At 35.3% G+C, this 25,260-nt stretch overlaps 1 protein-coding gene across 1 annotated transcript in view; it reads left to right on the top strand.

Moving 5' to 3' along the window:
- The first annotated feature begins 6,077 nt into the window (after positions 1–6,077).
- The window catches only part of LOC123871819, a 53,831-nt gene continuing 34,648 nt past the window's right edge, over positions 6,078–25,260 (top strand). Inside the window, exons 1-2 of the mRNA XM_045915803.1 lie at positions 6,078–6,501; positions 15,779–17,528. Coding sequence (XP_045771759.1) covers positions 15,832–17,528 — 1,697 coding nt within the window. The 5' untranslated portion in view covers positions 6,078–6,501; positions 15,779–15,831. The remainder of the gene's footprint in view (positions 6,502–15,778; positions 17,529–25,260) is intronic.

The following is a 25,260-nucleotide window of genomic DNA, read 5'->3' as shown; positions in this document are numbered from 1 at the left end:
ATTTACTAGGTACTCGTATATCACAAGTGGCCAAAGGCGTGGTCGTCGCGTGACCGCCATAATATGCGCGCTTGCAAATCGCATATTACACGCTGTTCAGGTGCAACCGATCATTAGTGCATTCCCACCGATTACTTCACTGCGAAACGAACCATGAAAACTGTAACGGCCGCTTTGAATTTCGTTGAAAACAGAATTTCCGTGAAAGTAGTTTTATTACAACCTTTTGCATAATGCTAGAGCTCTTCGTCTACTTATCAACCGATAGATGACCTTTGCTGGATATAAGTAGGTCTCTTGTATGGACTTCGACACGCCGGCGCCGCAGTGATGTACTGCCTGGATCCATTGGCTTAGGTACTGCTACTTGTTTGTAGTCGTCCATCCACCTAGTGAGAATCTAACAACGCTGTAGGTCCTTTCCGGTATAAGGTTGCCATCCCAGTACCTTGAGATCATAGCGTCTATTGATTCTTAGAAGTACCACTTCAGCTTCGCAACCCGTTCGGCTATGTCGGTTACTCTGGTTCTTGTCATTTCTGATTTGATCACGAAGAAAAACATTTAGGCTCATTAATAAATAATTAATCTTATCTTTTTATTTGTTACTGTACTTGCAACATACTTGAGCACCAAATAGAGTAGAGTAATTGATAATCAAGAACTGATTACAAATTGATGACGGCACATTACCATCCGACAATAATATTTGACCCAAATAGCACTATCGATCGAATACGAAGATGGTTTCTAATGATACTCATTTTACGTACTTTGCCGACTGATTCATCAACGACCAGCCCTTAGACCTAGAAAGCTAAACTCCAGAGAGGTTCCCTTTACAATGTAGCCAAGGATTAAGGCTAGATTTTTCGAAATCCCTACGGGAGCGAAGGTGCGAGCGGCTAGGTGTTTCTAATTTTGTAAGAGTCCACATGATTTTTTTCTATCAAGAAACTATAATAATATGCTATCTATTTCCAAAAATACCTAAAAAGCACATATTCAATCAAAGTTATTGTATTTAAAATATTCATATCATTTCAAAAATAGCATTTAGTATTATTTTCAATATGCGGCCTTAAATCGTTCGAGCTTTTTTGAATGGTAAAATCACTCAGCTGAATTTTATTGAAATAAATGACTTTTTAAATGTTTTTTTTTTTACATCGGGCCGCTTGTAATCGGATTCAGGTTAAATTGTGAAGCGTATTTTAATTAAATTTTATCTTTAGGGGTGAACGGGTTCAGGTTTCATTTAAAAACCGCAAAAGTATGCCAGAATTTACATAAATATAATACGTTTTACTTATGCGGTGTTTTTGGTATACTTACTTATCGTTTCCTAATTTATTACGGTCGTTATAATGACTTAACTTGATAAATGTATGATTGAAATATGTGTCTAAACGGTGAGTAAGGGCCCCTCAGTTATGTACTTTGATACTTAATAGTATAAGTACCTAGATGATCACACTTAATTTATTTTCAGTATATGTTAACAGTAGGTATACAGTTTGAACAAATATACCTGTTGTATAATTGTTGCGATTGTGAACTTGCATTATTAAAACCTTATTAAATACTAGATGATGCCCGCAGCTTCGCCCGTGTGATTTGGTCATATCTCCTGCAGCATCAGGATTGAGGAGTTGGAATCCAAATTTTTTATGGAACAATGTCGCAAAGTTCCTTTATCGATTAAAAAAAACTACGCCAATCGGTTCAGAAATCTCGGAGATATCAGTGTACATAAGTAGAAAAACAAGTTAGAATCTAATAAAAGATTAGCCCGTTCAAACAGACCAGACACTTAAATTTTATTTATTAGTATAGATTTTCACTATCTAACGTTTGAATACAAGGAATAGGTAGGTAGGCACCTGTTGGTTTCAATATGGTTTCAATACTATTTGATTAAACGTAATACAAAGCTTGTTTTATTCAAAGTTTAATGATAGGTAACAGTCATACCACGAGTATTTCGTGATGAAAAGAGAAAGTTAGGGCATGAATAAAATCATGAGATTTATTCGATCGGGAAAGCAGTCACTAATAATAAACATAATAGTTACTATGGAATAGAACAGGTTGACATTCAAATCAACTTTGACCACTATCTAAAGTTATATGACGTAACAGCGTTTTCACTTGCGTTCGATTGTTATAAGTATGCGGGTTTCGATGGATGCTGTACCTAGTAATATCTCCATCTAGTCGAGCTCTCAAGTTAATGTAATTTATATCATCACTAGCTGATGCCCGCGACTTCGTCCGCGTGGATTTACGTTTTTCAAAATCCGCCAGTAACTCTTTGATTTTCCGGAATGAAAAGTAGCCTATGTGTTAATCCAGGGTATAATCTATCTCCATTACAAATTTCAGCCATAGTTTTTCGTGATTGAGTAACAAACATCCAAACATCCACACTTTCACATTTATTGTTAGGATTAGGATTAGGATTATTTTCAACCGATAGACGTCCACAGCTGGGCATAGGTATCTCGTAGTGATTTCCACACGCCCCGGTCTTGCGCCGCCTGAATCCAGCGGCTTCCTGCAACTCGTTTGATGTCATCTGTCTCACAGGGAGTGTGGGGGGTTTTTCAACGCTGTGCTTGCCGGTGCGAGGTCGCTGCTCTAGTACCCGGGGTACCCAAAGTCTATCAGTTTTTCAAACTATATGCCCTGTCCATTGTCATTTCAGCTTCTATGTCAAGCTATGTCGATTACTCTGGTTCTCTATGGATCTCTTAATTTCTAATTTGTATAAATAGGTAATTTGTTATAAGTATATGAATTAATGTGAATGGTAGTTTAGTTCCTACTAAAGTAAAAGTGTGTTTAAATTGTTTTGAATTCTATTTTTAGAGTTCCGTACCCCAAAAGGAAAAACGGAACCCTTATAGGATCACTTTGTTGTCTGTCTGTCTGTTTGTCCGTCCGTCCGTCCGTCGTGTCTGTCAAGAAACCAATAGGGTACTTCCCATTGACCTAGAATCATGAAATTTAGCAGGTAGGTAGGACTTATAGCACAAGTTAAGAAATACATCTGAAAACCGTGAATTTGTGGTTACATCATAAAAAAAAATTAAAATGTGTTTCAATTTTCAAAGTAAGATAACTATACCAAGTGGGGTATCATATGAAAGGACTTTACCTGCACATTCTAAAACAGATTTTCATTTATTTTTGTGCATAATAGTTTTTGATATATCGTGCAAAATGTCGGAAAAAATACCCGAGTACGGAACCCTCGGTGCACAAGTCTGCCTCGCACTTGACCGGTTTTCTTTCTATCAATTTGTTTCTCAAATGTATTAATTATTATTTAACGATGTATTAGACAGCTTTAAGACTGTGCGTGTTACCTACTTGCTAAACTTACAAGGTTCGTCGTGTACAAGACGAGTTTATATCTCGTTCATGCCTTGCTAGGCAATTAAGTGAACCTCTTGCTCTCCCATTATGGATGAAAGCGGTGATTTTCATTAACCTGAAATGTTAAAAATGTTGCTCTCGGGGAATTCGTACACGCTTTGGGGTCTGGTGTAACTTGTAACTGCAGCGCTAAATAAGTTTTGGTGTAATGAATAAGTTATAATATGTATTTACTGAGTTGTTTCACTGCCTCCCTGACTTGTTTAACTTAGCTCTTATTTTTATTTTTTACTCCTTTGTTCTTAGACATTTATGAGAGGCGTACGCGTAGGTACCTTTTTAACCTCCGACCCAAAAAGAGGGTTATAAGTTTAACGTGTGTATCTGTGTGTCTGTGTATCTGTGACCCAAAAAGAGGGTTATAAGTTTAACGTGTGTGTCTGTGTGTCTGTGGCATGGTAGCTCCTAAACGAATGAACCGATTTTTTCTTGTTTGAAAGGTGGCTTGATCGAGAGTGTTCTTAGCTATATGTAATTGAAGAAAATCGGTTCAGTCGTTTGAAAGTTATCAACCCTTTTCTAGTTTTCTTGTAGAGGTTTTTGTGTCGGGGGTTTTTAAAATTTAGAGTTACCTATATCTTTATAAATTATCATGTTACACTTAATATTTGTTTTGCTGTTAGGTTCATATTCTTTCTATTTACATTACTTTGCCCCTAAACATAAAAATGTTGGAAATTACATTTTAGGTTAATTATTATTTTTGGCTATTAGCATATTTTCAAATAATATCATGATAATTCATAACATAAGGTCATCTATTAATTAGTAGGTATGATGTAGATTGTAGGTAAAGTCGTGTGTCATTAACGGAAATAGACAATTAATGACTTTGTTGATTCGCTCAACAAGATCTTACTTGTAGGACAGACAGTCTCGTATCTATAAGTGGACGTTTGACGCATTTCTACTGCAAGATAAGGTATTGAGAATCTAATACTTAGCGAATATTGTAGTATTGTGTTATTAATTTACTTATATGTCAAATTTTTAAAAAACATTAAAAGCTGAAATTTAGTCTTTTTTAAGTTAACTTTAAAAATAAATCAGTTCTGATTAGAATTAGTAATAAATGCAAATCATGATCCCACTTAATTATCATACTATTTTTTTTGGATGAAAAGCATTTTCCTTATGTGTTTATCAATCGCGCCGACTCGTGATATTTGAAAATTTTGAATTATTTTGATTATCTTTGATGCAGTAGATTGTAGAGATGGTATACGTAATATTAACAATGGAACAACCACAAAGAACAAACTCATCGCGCGTGTTGTATTGATAGCTTCCGTTTTGGAAGGAAGTTCCGGTCTCAAGAACAGGCGTCGTAATAGACCGGAGATGATAATGATGAATTAAGACCGATAGTAGAAGCGGATCCATTACAATGTACATTTGAGCTATCACTTTTTTTTTCAAGGTGAACTTTAGATAATAAATTGCAATTATTTCAGAAAAATTGAATATGAGAAGTGATGCGATATGTTGCGCTTAATATTGTTACTAACCCCGACCCAAAAAGTGGGGTGTTATAAGTTTGACGTGTGTATCTGTGTATCTGTCTATGGTATCGTAGCTCCTAAACTAATGAACCGATTTTAATTTAGTTTTTTTTTTGTTTGAAAGGTGGCTTGATAGAGAGTGTTTTTAGCTATAATCCAAGAAAATCGGTTCAGCCGTTTGAAAGTTATCAGCTCTTTTCTAGTTACTGTATGTAACCTTCACTTATCGGGGGTGTTATAAATTTTTATTTATACTTGTTATGTCATTAAATTAATCATGTAAACTACATGGTTACTAGGTACCGATGTTCACAACCACGAGGAAAAACTTGACTCAGTAAGATACACTTACAGATTAAACGATTATGTAGGTTACAGCGTGTTATTTGAAATATCAGGTAGGTATGATGCATGCGAGACCACGTGGACTACACAAATGTCAAACCCCTATTTCATCCCTTTTGGGATTGAACGTTCAAAAATCCTTTCTTAGCGGATGCCTACGTCATAATAGCTATCCGCATACCCAGCCCGATCCGTCCAGTAGTTTGAGCTGTGCGTTGATAGATCAGTCAGTCAGTCAGTTTTCCGTTTTATTTCGATATTTAAAATATGTATATGGATATGACTCACGATAGTTTAAACGCTAGAATCATAATAATCTATAGGAACTATTATTTTTAACTAAGATGCCACAATAAAACGGACAGTCAGCCCTATTCTTAGTTTGAACGAATCATTATAATACGAATGCATTTGTTGAAAGATATAAGAGGTTTTTGAAGAACATTATAAAATTAATGGAATTAAATGTTGATTGTCTTACATGACACGAAAAATAAGTGATTGACAACTTACCTCACGGGTTATCTATATAATTATGTAAGATCAATACCTTATACCTAGGTACCTAGTTACTTTCACTTGAGTACCTACTTATTTCCAGAATCAAACCATTATCAAGATATCAGGTGGAAATCGCACATAGCAGTCAAGTTCATGACAAATCAATACTCAGAAAACCTCTAGTGAGAAAAAAACGAAGCCAAATAGGTATGAACTCTACAATCACCTAATTCAATTACAATAGTTGACTCGGCTTCGTGTTCTGGCGCCAGTCGTATTAGAACGGGCGGCTGGAAATCGAGAGTAATTTTTGATTTTGGATTTTTTGTGCAAGTTAAACAAATGACATAGTAACGTGGAACTTTCTTCGAGATCGAACACGGTACGGTGTCAAGTGCGATTATAGTGAACATTGTGGCAGGGCGGCGAGGCGGTGAGAGCGCGGCCCGGTTGCGACCGGTCGGCCCCTCCGCCAGCGCGCGCGCAGCACACGCCGCTCCGCGCCGCCGACGTCGCGACGCACCCGTGTGCGATACGCCGAACCGCACCGTCGCTATCGTAAAACATTTCCTTCCACTAATTCCCGGCCCTATCGGTGTGCTAAACGAAGATGTATTAACGAGTGTTATCGGACTGTATTACCAGTGTATATGTACCGTGACCGATACTGATGTATTGAAAGCTGAGATTTCGGAGCTTGCGATACATTAGGGTGAGTTAAAAGTTTGCGCACTATATTGTGATAGAATATGAGTCGCCGGACGATATAAACAATAGCAAGGTGAGCAGGGTATTATGCGGGTTCCCGTGTCTGAAACCGGGCTAAGGTCGAGGTAGGCGCCGCGTGCGTGTAATGAGATTAGGGCGGGAGAGGCTGCGGCGAGTCCCGGGGTCCCGGGTGCCCCCGCGCCCGCCTCGCCGCCCGCGCCTCCTTCCGCACCCCGCCTGCTGTTTTCCGCGCCACCTGAACATGAACTGAGTATCCTATTTTCTTTTTCCGCCCGCCTTACCGCGCCACGATTTTCAAAATTGATCAGGCTTATTATTTCAATATTTTTGCGTTGCCTAAATCGCAACTAATTATTTCATTAGGTATTTTGAGCAACACAATTATCGTAGTAAACGAAGACAGGAAAATAAATTATTTCGCCAATTTCAAAATTCTACTACCTATATAAACTTATCAGAAAATAAACATTTTTACGTAGATACAATATTTCCTAAAACAAACAAATTAGAATCCAGAATAAAATATTAGATAATGTGGCATCTGCAGTCAAATAAATGAAGTTTGTACTAAACAGAAAAATATAATAAACATTCAATCGGTTCAAATTCGATACACATTGAAAACAACTTCATTGTTTGAATATCTAAAATCTAAATATATAAAAGAAAAAAAGATGACTTACTGACCGACTGATCCATCAACGCACACACCAAACCACTAACTGAACTGAAATTTTATAACTATTATGTCGTAGGCATCCGCTAAGTAGAGGTTTTTGAAAATTCAACCCCTAACGAGGTAAAATAGAGGTTTGAAGTTTGTATGAAAGTCCGTCACTTTTCAAGTTAATCTATTAAACTGCGTACCTATAAACCTAAGGTTACGACTAAAAATAAAGACATAAGTATTTCAGGATTTTAGGAAATTCTAAGGGAAAGAGAAGGGAACTTTAAAGAGGTTTTCACAGGCAAGTAGCGGGTTATACAAGAAGTCACACGCACGGGCTTCTAAGGAACCTAATACCATACGCCGACGAAGTAACGGGCAAAAGCTAGTTTCAAATAGACAGATTTATTACTTTGCCAGTGCTCCTGCTGGGACAATTAAATGACGTCGCGTTCGGGTGAAAATAATCATGCGTTTCGTATTAATTAATGTACCTACCTACTTAATCTAGTATTTCTTTTCTTCAAAAGTTATATTTTGATGGTCAGCGTTATATGAAAATTAAAATAACTTTTATAATCCATATCCATACTCACTACCTAATTAATATTATAAATGCTAAAGTGTGTCTGTCTGACTGTCTGTCTGTTATCTTTCACGGCCCATTCGTTATATCGATTTTTACAAAATTTTGTACAGAGATAGCTTGCACCCCAGAAACGGATATAATTTACTTTTTATCCTAGAAAAATAAAGATGTACCAAGGGATTTGTTTGGACCCTTATTCTAGACTCTTCAAAGAAGATCGGATACAAAAAAACCGCATGCAAATCGGTCTTGCCAGAAGCGAGATAGTCGTAGACATAGGTACCTATAACGACTGTAACGGGTCGGCATTTTTGAAGCATGCTCGTGGGTGTGGTTTTACCTAAAGGAGCGTAAACACTGCGCCATTATCTATGCAGTCTGTGCATACGTGTCATACACACACGGCAAGGGTACTTGCTTCCCTTTTTAAAATCCGAATGTATGAGCTTTGCCTATCTGAAGTTTTGTAATACATACAGGCATATGGACTAAGAGTCAGCGAGGGCCGGATCTACGATATTTTTTAAAAGCTAAAAGTTTCTCCGCGTATTGTCCTCAACACAGGAAAGAACGATCATCGAATATGGAGTATACTATTTATATTTTCTTCGGAATAGTATTAGAAATCATAGTATTGCCAGTTCTTAATATCGTGGCAACCCCCTGCGAGACACCTTTAAAGTTTAAAAGTTTAAGGGGCAGTCTGTTATACGCAGAGAAGCTTTCATCACACTATAATATTATAAAGGCGAAAGTATGTTTGTATGTGTGTGTGTGTGTGTGTGTGTGTATGTTTGTTACTCCTTCACGCAAAAACTACTGGACGGATTGGGCTGAAATTTAGAATGGAGATAGATTATACTCTGGATTAGCACATAGACTACTTTTTATCCCGGAAAATCAAAGAGTTCCCACGGGATTTTTAAAAAACTACATCCACGCGAACGAAGTCGCGGGCATCAGCTAGTCTTTTATAAAATAACGAAGGTCTGGCCCTCGCTGGCTCTCTCTGATAGGTAGGTGCATATTGATATGGATGGTGCCAGTTATAGATACCTACATACATAGTAGCTTAGATGTCAAATTGAGAACCCCTTTTTTAAATTTTTGACGTCGGTTAGGAAGATTTTCACACGATATATTAAGAATACCTAGTAGGTTCTTAAAAACATTATTTTTAAGCTAAGTTTGGGTTTTATTATGTTAAATATTCAAAATTAATTTCGAATCATTAATGTCTACCATTTCATTCATGCCGTTATAGAGCAAAACTTGATATTTTATTGGTCTCTACATCAGACATAACATGATAACACGTAATAATTTTAGTCCATTTGACTTTTTATTACATTTTGAAATCGATCTCATTGGTCAGCTACCGAAGGATGTTCACCTCTCGGAGCTTTGCAAGGGGGCTAGGGTAGCCATTTTATCATCAAACTAATATAAAAAAATAAACTTCTTTAGCTAGTATAAATTTAGGTCTAATTGGACTGTTTAGACTCATTTAGGAACGAATTTATTATTACCATATCATTCAGAAAGCAAGCATTACTAGTTTCATTACCAAAAACAATTTTGATAGCTGATTTGAATATTCGAATATAATATTATTTAGACCCAAATAAATAACATGCCACTACAAATAAAACCCAAATAACGTGTAGGTGAATTATAAAATAGGGATGGCTATTTTTTTTTGGTTTATTCTGCTTATCCACCCTAAAACAGCCCACCCTGGGTTGTATACTTGAAAACGTACTATATCCAACCCGGGCGGCGTATTTGTACCTACCTACCAACATTACTTTTTATTCCGGGATAGATAGACGGACTCCTAGATTTCCGAGAAACCCAAGATGCTGTTTTAAGGTGAATAAATGAAGTAAGCCATGATTTTCTTCATTATACTGAACTACGAATATTATATTGGTAGGAATTAGGGCTGAAAATGTTCTGTAAGAAGTTCTTGTCTGAAAATCAGTTAGAAAAGCAGGTGAATAGTGATTAAGCAGTAAGTAAGCAGTAAATAAGTATACTACTAAAAAAAATCGTCTTAATTTTTTTTTGCGAGTTTTTGTCACCCCAACTTTAGATGGGACCGTGGTAAACGATGTCTGATGTCATGCTTCAGACGCCCACTTCACTCATAACTTGGCTATTTGTATAAAACCAATTCCAGTCGCAAATATTTAAAGTCGAATATTAAAATGCTTCTTGCTTATGCTTAATATAACTCGATTCCTTATCTATTCTGTCGGTTTTCGATTTAATACAACATTTTTGAAATTTAGTCTCGAAGAAATTTCGTTTTCAACAAAATTGTTATTTAATGACACATCAAAACGTCTGATCTTTAGAGTGATGAATGAGCCAAATAGGATATGGAAGTGGAAGAAATGAAATTCTCGTTGGAATTTTGATTGCCTAAGTAGGTACCTAGTTTTTTTGCAATTTGTTAAGATGAAAGCATACCTACCAATTCCGTCAATAAAGAGATTTTGTCTACTACGAATCTTTTGAAAAACAGCAACGAGGTCAAACACATATTACTAACACCAATGTAAACGTGACTCTATTAAAGAACGGTTCAAGTTTATAGTTGTGGGAAACATCAAAGATAATCTTTTCACATACCTACATTGGTTTTCCATTACCATTACTTTTCATTGACTAAGAAATTTTACCAGCGCCATTAATGTGGATTAAACAATAGGGCCAAAATATATAAAATACACGATTAGATTTCGTGATTTAAACTTTACCGAATAGATTTTTTTTTTAAATAATGATGGTTCCATTCAATTTGCCCAAACAGCTTGTTGAGGTAAGATGGAGTCTTGACACTTTAATTAGCCAGAATCAAGAAAGATTTTTTAATTAAAATTTTGATATCAGATCATGGTACTCGTTATCTATATGCAATCCTTTTTTAATTAACTTTTGGTGACACTCCTAGCAGATACAGTCTGAGCCACTCTTCCCTCCTTACGGTGAAATCAGAGCCAGTTTTAAATGCCATCAGATATAATTATATTCCAAGCAAAATTCTGCTAAATAATTACAAGCAGACATGTTCTCGATGTTATAAATGTAGTTCACTTAATTAGAATTTACCTGATGAAGTAATAAATATTTCCGGTCTTTCGTTAACGTTGCGAACATCGTTTGAGAATTTGATTGAATGCAAATGAATGTGTGTCAATATCATATCAGCCATTGAAATGGACATAATATTATACACAAGTACGCTGGATGAGGAGTGCCATGTGGCACTAATAAAAGCCACAATCATACTAATATTATAAAGGAGAAAGTTTGTATGTGTGTGTGTGTGTGTGTGTGTGTGTATGTTTGTTATTACTTCACGCAAAAACTACTGGACGGATTGGGCTGAAATTTAGAATGGAGATAGATTATACACTGGATTAGCACATAGGCTACTTTTTATCCCGGAAAATCAAAGAGTTCTCACGGGAATTCCAAAAACTTACATCCACGCGAACGAAGTCGCGGGTATCAGCTAGTTCAAAATAAGAAGAAGATGAGGGGTACTATATAAAGCAGTTATTTCTTGTGCCGATTCGAAGTTCTCCAGTGGTAACTTTGGTCAAAATTGATCTTTGCGTTGACACTATATTGACGAATGTCTCATCACTAACATTTAATTCCGAGTACGCTGACATGACTGCCTCTATCAGCACCAAAATGGCGAAAATCAAGTTGCATCAAAAACAGGTCGGCAATCGCCGGTCCAGTGTATTTGAATAATGTGTAGACGTTAGTGATATTATCCGGTCATTAGGCAACATCACCACCACTATAAAATAAATAATGCTTACCAATACTTATAAATTCTTGCTAATCTGGTATTACCATATCAACAAATTCTGAACACTTTGTATTACCTTGGGGACTTTCTGTGTACCTATTACCTACTATAATAATACTAGTAAATATCTACTTCTACTACTAGTGATAGCTTAGAGGGACGGGCGTTCGATTTTCCGTACGCACCTCTAACTTTTATGAGCAATGAATATCACTAATATCTTTAACGGTGAAAAAAAAACATCCTGGGAAAACTGCATGCCTGAGAATTTTCCATCGTGTTTTCAAAGGTGTGTGAAGTCTATCAGTGGATTATGGCTACCTTTCTCATTGAGAGAAGAGACCCGTGCTCAGTAGTGGACCGGAGATGAGTTGATGATGATGATGATACTAGTAAGATTTGAAAGAATGAAATGAACATATACTCACCTTTCCGATAAAAATAGAGGAAATTTATCCAACCAGAGGTAGATCATTATATGGTTAGACAATATTTTTTTATTAGTAAGGGGTATAGAATAGCGAATTTAAACACATTTCTTGACTTCTATAATGTTTTGATTGTTACGACTATGACGCCAAGTTACCTGACTGCTATGTAAATGTCGCGTGCCGATGGAGTCATGGGTTCGAGCGTTCGAAAGCCAACTCTAATAAATTGCAAAATGTTTAGAAAACAGGATATTTTACATAATAACGGATGTGACAATGTGTTCTCGTCATTTCTTAAAATACACTTGGTCTATGTATTTTGCACATAAATAATGATAGGCCGAAAGGAGTTACGATGCTTGACCCGTCATCAATTAAATTGATAGTAAAATTCACAACTTAGGGTCATTGGGTTCATAGGTTTGTGAAAAACCGTAAAGTTCCAATCAAAACGCTGTAAGAAATGAAAATGTGATCATGTTCAACCCGCAAAATATTTCAATACTCATCTTTTTTAGGGTTCCGTTCCTCAAAAGGAAAAACGGAACCTTTATAGGATCACTTTGTTGTCTGTCTGTCTGTCTGTCCGTCCATCGTGTCTGTGAAGAACACCTGTAGGGTACTTTCCGTTGACCTAGAATAATGAAATTTGGCAAGTAGGTAGGTAGGTGCTATAGCACAAGTAAAGGAATAAATCCGAAAACCGTGAATTTGTGGTTACATCATTAAAAAAAATATTAAAATGTGTCACATTTTCAAAGTAAGATAACTATCCGAAGTGGTGTATCATATGAAACAGATTTTTATTTATATTAATGCACAATAGTTTTTGATTTATCGTGCAAAATGTCGAAAAACATATACCCGAGTACGGAACCATCGGTGCGCGAGTCCGACTCGCACTTAGCCGGTTTTTACGAAGCCGTTTGTTTAGATGCGGATATACTTTCCGGGTTACATAATGCGGAATTTGTGTCAAAAAATAAATTCAAAGATTCACACTATAGGTACAGCTACTAATTCAAATGCATTAGCAGTAGGAGTATAAATTATTGTACAATTAGTTACTGTATGCATCATGCACACTATATATTGGTCTCGAGGCTGGTTTTGTTGCTTACACAAGCACTATCAAGGATGGTCTAATTAGTTGTGCTACAGTGATTGGCCACTATTTGCCCCACGAAAATTATGCCAAGACACTGTATATTTTCATGCACGAAAATGTAGGATGCATTGCGTGTAAGGTACGGCGAGTGCCTCTATTGTTTTTGTCGGGAACTGGTTTTGTAAATAACAGGAGTTTTTGTTTACTTAACGCTAAAAAACGCGGTAGGTATATTTTTAATATTAAAATAAGTTTTGCTGAATACATAATCGAATTTGCTTTGACCTAAAGAGAAAAAAATAATAAGTTATGCATCCATTTTTTAAGACTATTAATGTATTATACATACCTAATCCTAACTATTTCTTTTTATTTAGCTTATTCTCGCAGATGTTTCAATTATAGATTCTGGAGGCAAATTATATTAACGTGGACAGGCCGACGAGACGTGCTGAAAATGTTTATAAACTTGAAATGATGATTTTTATTTCTAAGTTCTTATAATATTTTAGTAGTGGCACAGAATATAATATAATAGTACTAGGCACAGAGTAATTTCTATGTACCAGGCTTTCCCATCATAGAGGTCTTATAATATTACTTTAAACATTTAAAAAAAAATGATTTCAAGGGCCATAAATCAAGAGTACCAATGTGTAATAAAAATCATAATATGTGTTTATTAAGGTCTTGCGGTCTTTTTGTAGATAATATAGAGAGCAGTAGCAATGACCTATTTGTTTTCTGTATAATTTGGCTATCAAATTTTAAGCAGCGTTGCGTTTCACCTACTTGAGCACCCTACTGTGTAATTACTATGCTTCTTAACCCAAAATAAGTGTTTACGTTCGAATTTTATTCATAGGTACATGATTATGTAGATTCATGAATATTTATTAATCTTCTTAACTATATCAATGAACTCTAGCTTTATGTTTGTTTTTATAATATTTTTGTAACGGTTTCTATTAACCGCATGAAAACAATTATATTTAATTAATTATACCTACTTACCTATATTTAAACATAAGTAGGTACGAGGTACTGCACACTCGTACACTTTATGAATGATATTTAGTAGGTTAAATTGTGAAGATTCAATTTTGTGATATCGTGGAACAATACCCACTATATATTATTATTATTATGTATAACCGTATTTCTTTTCTTTGTTTACTCGATAAGAACGGACATGTAAAAAATCACTGAGTAAATTCGCTCTCCTTTTCGTTTTAACAGGGCTCTCTCCGTCACTTACCTACTCCATACAATCGTAGTCTCAATCTCATTTGAATATTAAGCAACCAAAGTCTTCATATTCGTCAAGATATATTCTAGAAACTAATATCTGTGCCTGCGGTGTTTTAGGTTTTTCTAAAAATATGTACTTAGTTTTAAAATTACAGGGGCTCAAAAATTTGTATGTGAATTTTTAAGACCGTGTAACTTTGAAACCGATTATTTTAACGGAAATCTGGAAAACCACAGGCATAGATATAAGTTCCCGGAACGTCTAGTACAAAATTCCATTGAGTATGGATTGGTTAGTATTCCAATGAGAGGCAAACTACGTTTGTATGGAGCGAGTGACGGAGAATACAATTCCGAGGTCATTTATGATCTGTAATGGTCTGTCGGACAGCGATTTCTTTCGAAAGTATTTTTAAAGTCCAATAGTCGTCTTAGTCGTCCATTAGAGTATTGCCAATATACATAATAACTTGAAAACGTAAAATGTAGGCACCTATAATAAATACTAGCGGAGTGTTAAATAAATAAAATTAAAACAATTTATTTTATTTTAGACCCCTGTGATTTAGTTGTAAAAAGCTGTTATGTGATCTGAAAATAATATTAGGACCGAAATTTAATAAAAAACTTCAGAGATTATTAAATAACAGTTTTACTACACTAAAAATTCAGTAAAAACTAAAGTTCTACTAAACTAAACTAAAAAATTCAGTTTAGTTTATAAAATACTTATTGAAAACTTGTTTTAAATACAGTAATGTTTGTAGGGTATGAAATCGAGACTGTGGTTTATGAGAAAATTGTAGAGAAACGTGAGAATGAGAGGCCCTTAAACGGAACTCGGGTGTAACGGGTCGCAGCCCTGGGCGTTATGCTAATGCCTCGATCTCTGGGGCCGCGCGATGGCTCTGGCGCGCGGCGCTGTCGTTGGTTCCACTAACCCACATCTCTACCTTCCGATGATGTGTCTGCTTGAGTCCAATGCGTTCTCGAACACGCTCGTTATACTTTCATATTGATCGATGAAAGTACCTATCTGCAGTCGTGAGTAGGAAATAAGCACACGTTAAAGTAGTAAAAATTCTCACATCTGATTGTAAACTTTATCTGTTGATATTTAAACATTTCTACCAGATTAGTAAGAGGTCACAATAATGTTTAGGTTTTTAGATTTGTTCTTCAAAATGTATTTGCGTACGCAAGTACTTTTATTTATAAATACTAATCGTATTTGTACCGACTTTTGTTCTTCTTGAAAAGCGGACCCGAGCGCAACGGTGAAAGAGAGAGGCCTTGCGCAGTTCTCGCATGCCTCTCGACGTGCGCGCAACTTTAACCATTATTGCATATTATGCAATCTCATGCATACTTTTTGTCGACAGATTCTGATCGAAAAGCGGTTATTCCAACTGCTTGGGTGTGCGTCACACGCGGTATGGAGACAGGGGCGGCGGACGAGGAGTTCATCACTATAGTTCCGGTAGGCGACAATAAGCCTGCCGTACAGGACTCTGCGTTCGTAACAGTGCTTACAGTGGGTGCTGCGGCGGGTGCCGCCAAAGTGGTTGTATGTAGACCACGTGGAGCACGACTTGGATTAGGACTTAAGTTTGAAGGTGGTTCAGCTGCCGCTGAGAGAGTGAGGAGACTTTTGGTACAATCATGTGCAGAAGATAGCCCTGCTGCTAAAGCTTCTACGCCCTGGGGTAAATTAATACCAGGTGATGAAATCCTAGCTATCGATGGAGTAACGGTTTCAGAATTAACAAGAATCGAATGTGTTCGTCGTTTAAAAGACTCAGATGAGAGTTTAGAATTACTTGTGAGACATTTTGAAGCTGAAAAACAGCCTGAACGAAACAGTATGGACTTTAAAGAAAATATTACAGATAACAAACAGAGCTCTGAAATAACTAGACCATCGACATTACCTCCCCCTGTTCCACCAAGGAAATTGGGAAAGAAAAACTCTTTCAAGGACAAATCTATTCTTCAAACTCTTGGCGAACAAAATACACTTGGAAACATAGATGCATCTAAAGAGAGTGAAAATAGCAAGGACACACTGCATAGTTCAGTCATTCCTATGATAAATAAGTTATCACGAAAATCATCTTTCGATAGTCACATACACAGGCAAAATAAGGAAAGTATTGCTTACTTAAGAAAAGGATCACCTGAAGAAGTGAGACGCTTAGTACGGAGACTTTCAGACGGTAAAGCTATACCCCCAGAGGCGGAAGTTTATTTAGATTTACTTTCTAATGAATGGGAACGCTGTCTTGTTTTGGCAGACGCGGAGTCTGATGACACAGGCAGTTCTATTTCAACAGTTGTTGATAGATTAGGATCAATGGCAAATTCTGTTGAGAATAGCATTCCATCAACTCCGATAATGCAGCCAAAATCTATAGATATTCAGAAGGTACTAAATAGTATTGAAAACATTGATTCCGATATATTGAAAGATATGACTAGTGCAAAACTTTTGGAAATAAGCGATGATTCTAGGAAAACTGACAAAAAACCATCAGATAACGGATTGAAAAATTACGAAATAACAATTCAGAATGCTTTAGTTACAGAAAACACAGTAAAGAAAAAGTTGGAAAAAAATGATAAAAACAATAATCCCACGCACATTTTGAAAAGTAATACCGAAACAAATGATTCTACGAAAATCAATGACACACCTTCAAAGCAAGAAACTGTTTCGGAAAAACCTAAACCAATGCCGAGGAATACGAAAGTGGAACGTTCGGCTAGTGAAAAGAAACGCCGTCCTATTCCCATTCCAGAACTACTTTCACCACCACTGTCCGAACCTCTTTTAACACCAACAAAGAAAACGTGCATTGAAACTTGGTTGCAGAGATCAGAAATTGAAATGAATAGCAAAACTGAAGATAAATTAGAAGACAGTTCTGTACCCGAAATATTGCCTCGGCTTATCGATTTTGTACCTAAAACTCAATACAAAGACAGCAGTGGCAGTGAATCACCTACAAGTACGTGCACACGGCCAACTACCGCACCACCGCCGCCTCCTGTAGAGACTAGGGAAGATGGCTCCGGGGCATCACTCGACACAATAGGAGAATTGGATGAATCCAGTGACGTTACCGACAATGTGTAAGTATTTTAACACTTTTCTACTCAACGATTTGTTTATCTTTACATCAATTTGTTTCCAAAACGCTGTTATTTCTATTTGTTAATGATTTTATTTAATTACTTACTTTTTAATATAATTAATACGTGCGTTGTTTTTTTTTTTTACTTTTGTCGGGTTAATTCAGAAAAATAATAATAATTTATATTTCAGTAAAAATAAAGTAGCATAAGTCCTTATCTACCATTGACTTTCGACTTCCTATATGTAATGTATGTGGATGTAAATCGTTACTTCCTCGAGAATCCGTCATGCAAGGTCTTTTACTGGACTGTTGACAGTGGACGATAAAAATGAATGTTCATGATTTGTGTTAAAAAAAATTATAGTTGATTTTATATGTTTTACATGGTTTACACCCTGGCCCATTACGGATTGGCTGACTTTATAGACCTTTGGGAATATTATGGTCAACTCTTAGGCATGTAGTTTTCGATGTGATATTTAATTGATTCTGAAAAGTTAGAATGTGCCTGGAACCGAACCCCTAATCTCCCGAATAGAAGACCGATGTCTTAACCACAAGGCTATCAAGTCACGATAATAATATAAAGTCATAAAATTAGTAAGAATATCAGGATTGGCAAATAATAAATATTTAAAGTGATTCATGCGTTGTCACTTTAACAAAGAACGTTATTTATCTAGCGTAAAGTCTAGATAAGGCTTAGGCTATCTAAACAAGACTCGAGTGCGTTACCCTGTGCTGATTTTATAGCATGCAACAAAGGAAGCGTACGCAGAGAATATTACGGCATACTACCTAAATTAAAATCTATTACACGTACAAACATACTACCAAAACATAAATAGGTACGTATAAAGCAATCTAAAAGTTGCTTTCAAGATCTGTGCCGGGTGGAAACATAAAGTGAACCAAAACTACCTAGGTACTTAAAACATTCAATATCGACAAGCAAAATGTTGATGATGATCATCATGAATTATTTCGATGTGATCAACCTAACGCCGCCGGCCCACTAACCTCAAAACTCAAACTCAAAATCATTTATTCAAAGTAGGTCCTCCTCCATTTGATGGTCAGAATTGTTAGATTTGTAAGATGATATTATAGTGGTGATAATTAATTACGTAAACTTAAAACTAAAGCTACGCTAACTATACTAAGCTTAAAACTAAAGCTTCTACTGAGCAGGGAGAAAGAATGGTTTGGCCATAGTCCATAGTCTATCAAGCTGAACCAAGTAGGTACGGGTTGAAAGACTTCACACACCTTTGAGAACATTATGGAGAACTCTCAGTTAGTAGATTTTCTCACGATGTTTTCCTTAAAGCAAGAGATATTTAATTGCTTAAAACGCACATTTCTTGAAAGAGTTAGAGGTGCATGCCCGGGATCGAACCCCCGACCTTTGGAATATGAGACAGGCGTTTTAACCGCCCGGACTGCAAATGGCAAATAGCAATTATAAAAAAGTAGGCCCTATTTGTTGTAAAAGTGCCGGCAGTCATCAGTGTGAGAAAGTTCATTTTCACCTCAGAAATAATCACTGCCTGCAATTGATAACATCCATTTATATAAAGTAGAACCGGTGCTGTGCAGTGGTTAGAAATGGGTCTTTTCTTCACAGCGGAAGCGTGCTAAGTACTAATGTTTCTCGTGTTTACAATTGTAAGAATCAGGTGGAAATTAAACCCATAAAATATGTGAAATGTTTCCGTTTACAAGCTTTAAGTAAGGAAAGTTAAAATGGGGGTAACTGATTAATATTGACGTGGAAATAAAAGCAAGAAACTATTAATATCGGACACCCAGAAGTGGTCAGAACGGTCGTTGCACTTCTGATTCGAAGAAGGGATATACTCGTAAGATTACCCAATGGGTAACATAATGCTGAACTTATGTTAGTTCTGTTCCTGGGTAAATACATAGGTATTCAACAAAAACTGTTTAGAATTTATATGGTACCTATTTAAATTTTCTATAGGTAGAAAAACTAACCACGACACAATCACAAAGAAAACATTAAACTGCTAGAAATATTATGATGGCTCTATTGTTGTAAATTTTAGTCAATCAACCTATAAAAATTACACGCGAATACTTAAATATTTTTTAATAACAATTTCGATTGTAAAATAAATTGGCAATCAAAGAAATTGTTGGTAGGTAGTCTCATTTTTGGTGCGGTTCCAAAATCATATCTTATTTTTGTGATAAGAAAAATTAGGATTCTTTCATGTCAGTTGAACATAATATTATTAACTACATATTATGCTTTATATTTCATATAAAAAAAACTGATGTGTCTTGATTGTTATAAATAATGATTGTTAGTATAATACTCTGTGGTCACAAAATTATAGTAAACTCTAAGTAGGTTCCTACTTACTTACCTATTAGAATAAATTAAGGGGCATGAGACGGCTCTGCCCGCGAAATTCAAATTTAATGTGGTTTTTCGCAATTCGTAAGCTAATACGACAATATAGGCTTATGGCATTTTAATTGCGCCAATGGCAGTATGATCCTCACAGGTTTATACAAAAACGGCAGACCCGTCGCATCTACCTTAAGGACAGTTATTGGAATGTTAATTTGATATAGAAATTAATCAAACAGTTTAAGCTTAAATAATATTACTTGATGCCCGTGACTTCATCTGCTAGGATTTAGTTTTTTAATCCCGTGGGAACTCGTAGCCTATGGCCTTCTCTAACGATGCAAGCTACCTATCTCTGACAAGCTAGCAGACAGATACATTTTTTGCATTTATTAGTATGGATTCAGATTAGCCTTTCTACCTACAGGCTAGATTGTAATAAGATGAAAGCTGGCATTATATAATGGTGCTTCATTTGTAATAAAAAGAATCGATACGGGGATGGTTTTGCGTTTCATAAGGCCTTGATGATGAAGAATTTGCATTTCCTTGTTTTTACAGAAACGCACCTATGTAGCGCTGATATAATTAATCTACATTGGTACAAAGTTACAAAGCGTTTCCATTGTGACTTCATACAAACGATATATTTACCAGTTATGCAGAGACAACAGACTATGTAGAAAGAAAAGAATATTTTATTCGTAACGGTGACACACACGGAAAGTTTTCTGTATTTTCAAGTAAACTAACGTAACAATGGCAAGCAGCACTAAGGGTGGTAACGGCCAACTGCACCCCTCCACCCTTGCCTCTCACCCTTAAAATGCACCAGCCTATACAACCTTTTGTGTAAACTCTTTGACACGTATAGACTGTGTACGCGAACTATCCTGATAGAGCTTTGAACTGGTAAATGTATTCAGTTTGAACAAAGATATTTATGGAATACACACGTGTGCACCATTGAGATTGGCTTATCCAATCTCAATGGTGCACACGAGTATTGACATCAGCTTACATCACAATAATAATTACTATAGAAAGTAGTACTTTTTTACCCGACTACGGCAAAGCTAAAACGAAGGGTTATGATTTTAGCAGTCCATGTATGTATGTATGTGGATGTTACATCCACAACAGTGGGTGTCTCTGAATTTAATTATTATCGCATCGAGTGGGATGTCAAATGAAACAGGAGACAATTCTGAGTTTATAAACATGTAAATATAAGTAGGTAAAGTAGGACAATATTAAAATATATCATATAATATCATGCGCCCTGAAAAGAATTTTACTATAATAATTTAAAATTTATTTCATACAGATTAAAATCGTTCTTTAATTAATGTAACTTGAGACTTAATTATTTTATTTTTATTACACTGTGGTTAAATTTATCATTTGTTTTTAAGGAGTTGATACCAGAATACCTGAGTAGCTACGTACGTATAATCTACAGTAATGACGTTGTTTATGTAAAGAATTAGGCATGTCTTCAAGTGGAAATAGGTATTTTTGATTTAATTAATACCTTAGTAATTAATGCTATAATATTTTTGATTTAATTACTTATTCATTTGTCAACAAGACAAAGTTCAAACTTTACAAACTTTAGTCGGGATTTGCCTTGTTGACAAATGAATAAATTATTAAAATTTGAAGAAAGATTATAATCTGTATGAGGTTTTATTAATCAGAGTCGTGGATGAATTTACAACTACCGCTATTCTACCTGAGCTACCGTTGATGAAAAACTAAAAAAAAAAAATGAAAAACTATATTTACAGTTGAATTACTAGTTAACGATATATGGCCGATTTTACAATTGATTAGAAAATAGAACTGGTTAACTCTTTAGCGTATACCGTTAAACGTGCCTACACACATCGGCAATGGCGAGACTAAGATTTGTTTTGACCCCTACTGAGAATTGGTTTTCATGTGAAATGATTGACAACTGACTTTCTTGACCCTCGGATAGGGACAGGTATAGCTAAGAAATTCTTGCGACTCACTCGCCTACCGATAGCTTAGAATACCTCTATTACTTTGAGCAAAATTCTTTACTACTAAAGGAAGGACACTGCTGTGCGTTGTAGAGATGCTTTTGTCTTAACAAAAGATTATAAATTAATAAATTTATAAATGTTAAACATTTACAAAAATCCGTAATACATTTAAGTAAAGAGATTGGCAATTCTCGCATTTGGTGGACAAAACAGTAGTATTTATCATCAGAATTAGAAATGCGAAATAGAGTTGCAGGTCATTGGAATGTTACTGTTACATGTATTTGATTTCGTTTCGCAGACTTGCATGCTTGACATACTTAGTGACTGTTTACATAGCGTTGAAAGTATTTAGCAATTCGTAGGTAAGCTGTCTAAATAATCATTTTCAACATATTGCCAGTTCACTATTGACTACTGGTCTCCTCATAAAATGAGAAGGGTTTGGCCAAACTCCCCCGTACGCCTATGATATGAGAACATTATGGAGAAGTCTTGGGCATGCGGGTTTCCTTGCGATGTTTTTCTTCAACGTTAAAGCAAGTGATACTTAAAACGTACATAGCTCCGAAAAGGGGATAGTGTGGTCGGGATATTAGGCTATTAGCGCTTGTCTACATAACACGAATTCAATAATGTTTAACTCATTTCTTATTTTTACCATATCCAACGAAACAACAATCGTCTAATGTAAAGTGATGATACCATACTACATACAGGCAGAAAAGATCTACGATACGTATCCATACATGAACTATGTAACGAATTTCATCTGCAACATCATAATATCATTATTGCTACATGACTCTAAAATGATTTAGACCGTGGGTATATTTTTTTATATTTTTTCGGGTCGTGTTATTTTGTATGTATATTATTTTGTAAATGATGATAAAACAGCTTTGTGCTAAGTCCAAATTGTATGCACTTAATTTTTCAACTATGACATAAGAATTAAAAAAATGTAATCTTGGATACTTGGAAATAGAGAATTTAAAATGTTCCATAAATAGATACTGTACTATACTACTATATACTATAACTAGGTACTACAATGCAGGTAGGTACTTAGATGAGAAAAAACTACTTGAGTATGATACATTTCGACCATCGATTATTATGACAAACAAGCAGATAAATGGCCCACAGACATAATGAACTATTATGAAGATCTATGGGACAATAGGCAAAGTATGTATGAATGTGACCTGCAACATCGTGTCATTGTTGATACTCGTACATGGCTCCGAAAGATGAGTAATGAACGTGGGTATCTTTTATTTCTTTCCCGTGATTGTTGTTGTTTTATCTCTACATTGATAAAGAACTAATATTTTCTCTATCACATTCACTTCGAAAAAAATTATGTACTTACTAACTTACTTATCCATATTATAAAGGAATGCTAGTGAGGGGAATCAAATCTTTCTGAAATTGATACAATTACATCGAATGTCCTACTTATAGTTGTAGTCTTTAAAACTACTTCTAGGACTACTCTAGAAATTGCCTCATTTGGATTTTAGGTCTGTAAATGTTTTTTTAATTCCATCTTTTACACTGTGAGGTAGATAGGTCAGTCAGATTCAGATATTGTTTCTCGAAAAACTTATTGAATTTGAATCGTTCGAAAATTGTGGGTCAAATAAAATAAGTCTTGCGGCAAAAGATAATGGTTTGTAAGAAATCTATTCGAGTTGAAAAGAAAGTAGATATTGACTCGTATTCCGATTATAATCTACTGGACTATAAATAGAAAGAACTTTATTATAGGCATGTTTGACATACAACGCCGATTCTCAATAAAGTAGATTACAAGTAGTTCAATAGCTCAATTGGCAAACCAGTTGAGGTATACGTTTCACTTATTAAGGTTACTCATATACATATCAAACGATTACTTATTGCTATAAAGGTGAATGATCATTACCAATAAACGAATATTAATCATGAGCCCATTAACTTTCTCACGATCTTTGAAGTTTTTTTTACTCTTAATAATAATTTGTTCTTAATTAGGAGGTATTTATAATTGAGTATTAGTATTAGACTGAGATTTATAGTAAGTCAAATTTCCTACTCTATATAAATCTGTCTTATTTTAACTTTGTCTTAAGTCTGAGCAAAGTCTATAGTATGCTCTATAGTAGATCTCAGGATTAGACTTGCAAGTGTAATGTTGTTCTCGTTGATTTCGCTATACCCACCAAATTAGGTTAGTTATTAATTTACAACTTTATAGAGGGTAGGTAGGTAGGTAGTGCTATCGTTACATTATATTTTAATGTCATAAAACTGACTACAATTATTGTTAGGACAAACTTCATAATTCCCATCTTTGAGGTTTTTACATAATTTACAACAATTCAATGCTTCCATCAATCACACTTTAGTAACTATTCGAATTTTTGTCCTCTTTGTGTGAACATCGAGACATTTAATCTAAAAGTAATTTAAATCTAAAAGTAGCATCACCAAATTGGATGAACTCATTAGTTCATCCAACAAATTTTATAAATAGCTGAAACATCACCAGGTACTACTCGTAGATGAAGCTTTTACAAGCGACGACGGTGTAATAGTATACGTCTAACATCGAGTGAAATGTAGCTCTTGACATTTCTAATCACTACTGTGCTACACCCACTTTGTAACTGTACATACTTGATACAGCCGGAAGAAATGCTCACCGAAATTTATTTTGTACTAGCTGTGCCCGCGACTTCGTTCGCGTGGAATAGTGACTTTTCGGGCAGCATAATGTTCGCCGTGATTCTTTAAATTGACATAACTTTTTTATTTATGAACCGATTGACATAAAATAAACACTAAATGTCTTAACATTTAAAAGCTTGAATTTTTGAAGCTTACTAAAATATATTAGTGAAAACCGTATCTAAATCGAATAAGCCGTTTCTGATATAAGCGTGCACAAACACACAGACAAATAGACAAACAGACAAAAAAAAATTAATTACAATTTCGGGTTCGGCATCGATATAATAACAACCCCTGCTACTTTTTTTTTATATATTTCCATTGTACAAACACCACTTTTCTACAATTTTATTATATGTATGTCTAGAAGAAATCTGTTAACAAAGGCCTATTTTCAATGTTTCGATAATTTTTTATGAGATTATATTGGAAAACATCTTGATACCTATACCTAGTTTTAAGGCTCTTTTTACGCCTATGTAACGGCATAAAATAGTGTTAAGTACTTATTAAAACTACCTACTGACCTTATTTGCCTACGTATATCAACAATTAAAAAGATTTTGATTTCATAATTTTAACTACAATTTTAAACAAAGGTACTTATTAAAAGGATT

This window comes from Maniola jurtina, chromosome 2 (genome assembly GCF_905333055.1).
Source record: "Maniola jurtina chromosome 2, ilManJurt1.1, whole genome shotgun sequence".
NCBI classification, from domain to species: Eukaryota; Metazoa; Arthropoda; class Insecta; order Lepidoptera; family Nymphalidae; genus Maniola; species Maniola jurtina.
The sequence above is the reverse complement of the archived record's forward strand: the minus strand, read 5'-3'. Positions and strand labels throughout refer to the sequence as shown.